The sequence below is a fragment of the Solanum tuberosum genome, unplaced genomic scaffold (assembly GCF_000226075.1).
Source record: "Solanum tuberosum cultivar DM 1-3 516 R44 unplaced genomic scaffold, SolTub_3.0 scf01020, whole genome shotgun sequence".
Lineage (NCBI taxonomy): Eukaryota > Viridiplantae > Streptophyta > Magnoliopsida > Solanales > Solanaceae > Solanum > Solanum tuberosum.
Window position 1 is genome coordinate 10900 of NW_006239922.1, and position 3817 is coordinate 14716.

General features: G+C 38.3%; 1 protein-coding gene across 3 annotated transcripts; it reads right to left on the reverse strand.

The window, feature by feature from the left end:
* Positions 1-584: 584 nt before the first annotated feature.
* Positions 585-3513, reverse strand: LOC102584403 (plastoglobulin-1, chloroplastic-like). Of its 3 annotated transcripts, XM_015305738.1 has the most exons (3): positions 2573-3500; positions 1299-1494; positions 585-1069 (listed from the first exon to the last, which is right to left on the reverse strand). In XM_015305738.1, the coding sequence occupies exons 2-3, from the start codon at positions 1404-1406 to the stop codon at positions 761-763; spliced, it is 417 nt and encodes a 138-aa protein (XP_015161224.1). In that variant the 5' UTR covers positions 1407-1494; positions 2573-3500; the 3' UTR covers positions 585-760. The 3 variants fall into 3 exon arrangements, 2 of the variants coding, with proteins under 2 accessions (XP_015161224.1, XP_006367874.1); XR_001472560.1 differs by lacking the exon at positions 2573-3500 and having other exon boundaries at positions 1011-1069; positions 1261-1342; XM_006367812.2 differs by lacking the exon at positions 585-1069 and having other exon boundaries at positions 1414-1494; positions 2573-3513.
* Positions 3514-3817: the final 304 nt, after the last annotated feature.

Below are 3817 nucleotides of genomic sequence, written 5' to 3' on the forward strand. Positions count from 1 at the left end.
CGCATCTCATTTTGAATAGCCCATGTCGGAGAGCACATAGTTTTTTCTGGAGTTCACTACAATTTGGAACCTCTCGATATGATTTTGTAGTTGTCACTACTCAGTACACACAGGTATTAAACAAGACATGGTTGATTTATTCTCTTGTTATTAGCTGGAGGAGTGTAAAAAACTTTGATCAATGACAGTTATACGAAACAAGTCCTTTCCCTTTGTTGTGGCCAAAGATTTGGCCAATGTTGCTCAGACTCTCCAGTGATGTTGTTGCACTCGTGTAGGATCCTCCAAAGAATGCACAACTTTTGGAGGATCCTACATACACCCATCGTTATCAAACTTCTGCTAACGCATCTTTATTCAAAGCTATTTCTTTCATGATTTCTAACGACACTTCTTGAAGACTTCTTTTTTCATTCAATAGTCCCTCTCCTATAAGAGAGGACTTTCTTCACCCCCGACATACTTTGCGAGTTCAGGATAGTAATATTGCAATGAAACAAATTTTGACCTCAAGAGAAGGCATAGTGACATAAGTTTACCAACCACTGGAAACAAACAACACCAGAACTTCAAAATAACATATATTATATGCAAATGCTCTTAATTTTCCAATTTCAGTTTCCTTCCTCTGAGTAATGGCTATACAAATGGCATTATAGATTAAAAAGACAAGATGTATATTGCTTCACAGTTATGTATTGTATATATGAAGCTCGAAGGACCTCTACATATCATATACATACAAGGTCGGACCTTGCTACTAATCCAGAAGAGAACTCTGTTCCTTAACGAGAACAAAAAGCCCGCCATCTCCTCTAGAAATCCGGAGATCACTGTCAAGGTATGTCGTAATAAGCCAAGATTTTGTCCTCTCACCTGGAATTGGAACCTTGAGAGGAGGCATACTAGAAATATTCCGGGCTATACCTGCCACAACATTTTCTAGAGGTCCCAGAGATTGCTGTAGAGGTGACAAACTTATGTTTTGGCCAAAGATATCCACGTTTTTTGGCAGATCTATTTTTGACTTGATCTCTGGAGGCTTAAATGTCCCTTCTTTGAATTCAACCTGAAAAGGCAAGTACTAGTTAGTATATGAATGCACACAGCTACGGATGTACTCTACAAACTTATGGAGGTTCATCAAGATAAACTATGCATTGTTAGCCAGGGGCAGAGAGTCACATCACCACGACTATTATCTTATTTGACTGTAGTACAGTTTTGATAATATTCTCTTCACATACGACACTCTAGTACCTCTCTGAAGAAATTACAGTGCAGTCCAAAAAAGGTACCTGTATTCTTGATGGACTCTGAACTTCAAAGACAGCAGTTGCACTGAAAGACGAGGTGGCTACAGGGCTTGACAATGTAGTTGAGTTCTCTATGGTAAGGCTGCTCATACTAATTGTTTGACTAATCTTTTCGACCTTCAACAAAGGAATGGTGCCCACAGCCAGAAGAGGTAACAGCTCAGAAAATGCAGTAAACCTGACACATCAGGAAGCAACATAAGGATGAGTTTGTGCATAGTAGTATCCTTGTGGTTATCTACCTCAATCCAGTTAATGCATGAAATGGTTACATTTCCAACTAGTTCAACTCTTCTATATATGTCAAGGGGATTCAACAATATGTATATATATATACAAAAAAAATGTTTTTACCCTACTTGCACAGTGTAGTTTTCGGAAGGGGATTCAATTGAATTCCCTTCCGTCCTTTAGCCCAATACTGTGTGCAGGCATTTTAGTATATTGCAACCAACACTAGCACTACAACATTGAATACTTAGGCATGCTGCTGTGGGAATTAATAAAAATTGCAGTTAACGAATCACCATCACATGGTGCTCCAACTTGCAGTTAAATGCCGAAAATTTTGGGAAGGTAATCATCTCTAAGTATACCTCTTACATCAATAAGCAGAGAAGTTCAACAGCAATCTTAGCCAAGTCAAAATCTGAAGGCTTTATAGAAGTCCTTGTTCAAAATCAGAAATCAGCTATTCCTATTAGGACTCCCAAAATATGTCCACTTCTCTATGAGAGACCTTATATTAATCCTAGAGCAAAGATTCACCCAAAAGCCACTTTCTTCCCTCGCAAAACACACTCAAAAACACAAATTCATTACCCCTAACACGAGATAATTGTAGTGTCCGGGCCAGCTCTCGTGCACTCAACTAATAACACAAAAACGTGTTACCTTCCACCAATAACAAGTACCAAGTAACTCTGTAAACAAATCATGTCAATTGTACTCTAATCTAGTTGAGTGGCTATCTAAGCCAATCAATCATTCAATAACCATCTACTTCTATATTCTAAATAAGATGGAATCAAGTATCAATCCTCCATGATCTATGTTGCTCAAACTCTTCAAAAATGTCATCGGTGCATGTTGAATCCTCCAAAAGTACTGATTTATAGTTGTCGACACAAGTGCAACAACAATTTTGGGAAGTCCGACAACATAGACTCCATTCAATTCGAGCACATATCATTCCACCACAGGTAAATAAGCCAAAAACAGAAAACTGAAAATTGAAATGAGAAACAAGAACTCACACTATTCAACAGGATTTGGAGTTGGATTTGCTGCCTCCAACTTAGCAACCAGCTCCAGAGCCTCAGCTCGAACCTCGAATGAGGCCCTGAGCCCAAAATCTGTTCCATAAACCGTGTCAATTAAGCACTTTTTCATCTCTTCAAGTCTCTCGTCTTCTTCAACACCTGCATTGATTCTCCCCACTACCTCAGCTTCGTCACATCCATCTACCTCCATTGATTCGAGTTCGGAAACACCCTGATTTCTAACTCTATCAATGTTGTCGTTGCCTGTTAGCTTAGCACCGATCCATTCATCTTCGTTAATAGGAGGATCCGAATCCGATACCATTTTCGCGGGTCGGAGCTTCGGTAACGACTTCTCTCCCCACTCATCTTCAATCCCTGAAGAGTTGTTAATCCCTAGCTCAGCTCTACCCCATTCGTCTACGTCAATAGGAGGATCCGATTCCGATAACTTCGTCATGGGTCGGAGCTGCGGTTTCGACCTCTCGCCCCATTCATCAACAAATGAGAATGGTTTATCATCAGAATCATCGTCGTTTTGCTTGGGTTTTGGTACAAAAAAATCTCGAGAATCATCGAATGATGAATGAGTTGAAAATTGTGAAAGTTTTCTATATTTAGAGCTTCAGATTGAAAAAGAAGGAAGAAATGAAGTGAAACAGTAGGATTTAGCAGTGGTTTTAACGCTGAAAATGAGAGAATGCAAGGATAGAATAGACATTTTTTTCCTTCCGGCAGCTTTTAGCGTCGGTGACGATAGAGATTCCGGTCGATGAAGTGAATTTCCTCCTTCCAGCGGCGGTGGTCGGTGGAGATGCCGCCGGACACGACCGTGGCTATCTCTTCTTCTTCTGGGAGGAGTTGACTACATGTTTTTTTTAGATTAAAAGGAATTGATAAAAGAAATATTTCTGGCAAGTAACTGCTCGAATTCTTAAAAAATTATGAATGCTTGTTGGATTCTTCAAAAATATGAATAATGGATATCAGATTCTTCGAAAATAATACTATACCTTTAGAAAAGGAAAATTTAACATGAATATGTTATCGAAAGTAAATTAGTATTGCAACTCAAAGAACAATAAATTAAAATATTTGATTATTCAAAATTCGTAACTTTATTTGTAGATTATAAAATATAATAGCTATATTGTACAATATTTATTCTACGTTGAACGATATAAATATTATAAATCGACAGTCTTTAATTCACATTATTATGAAGAAGTTCTTGATCAA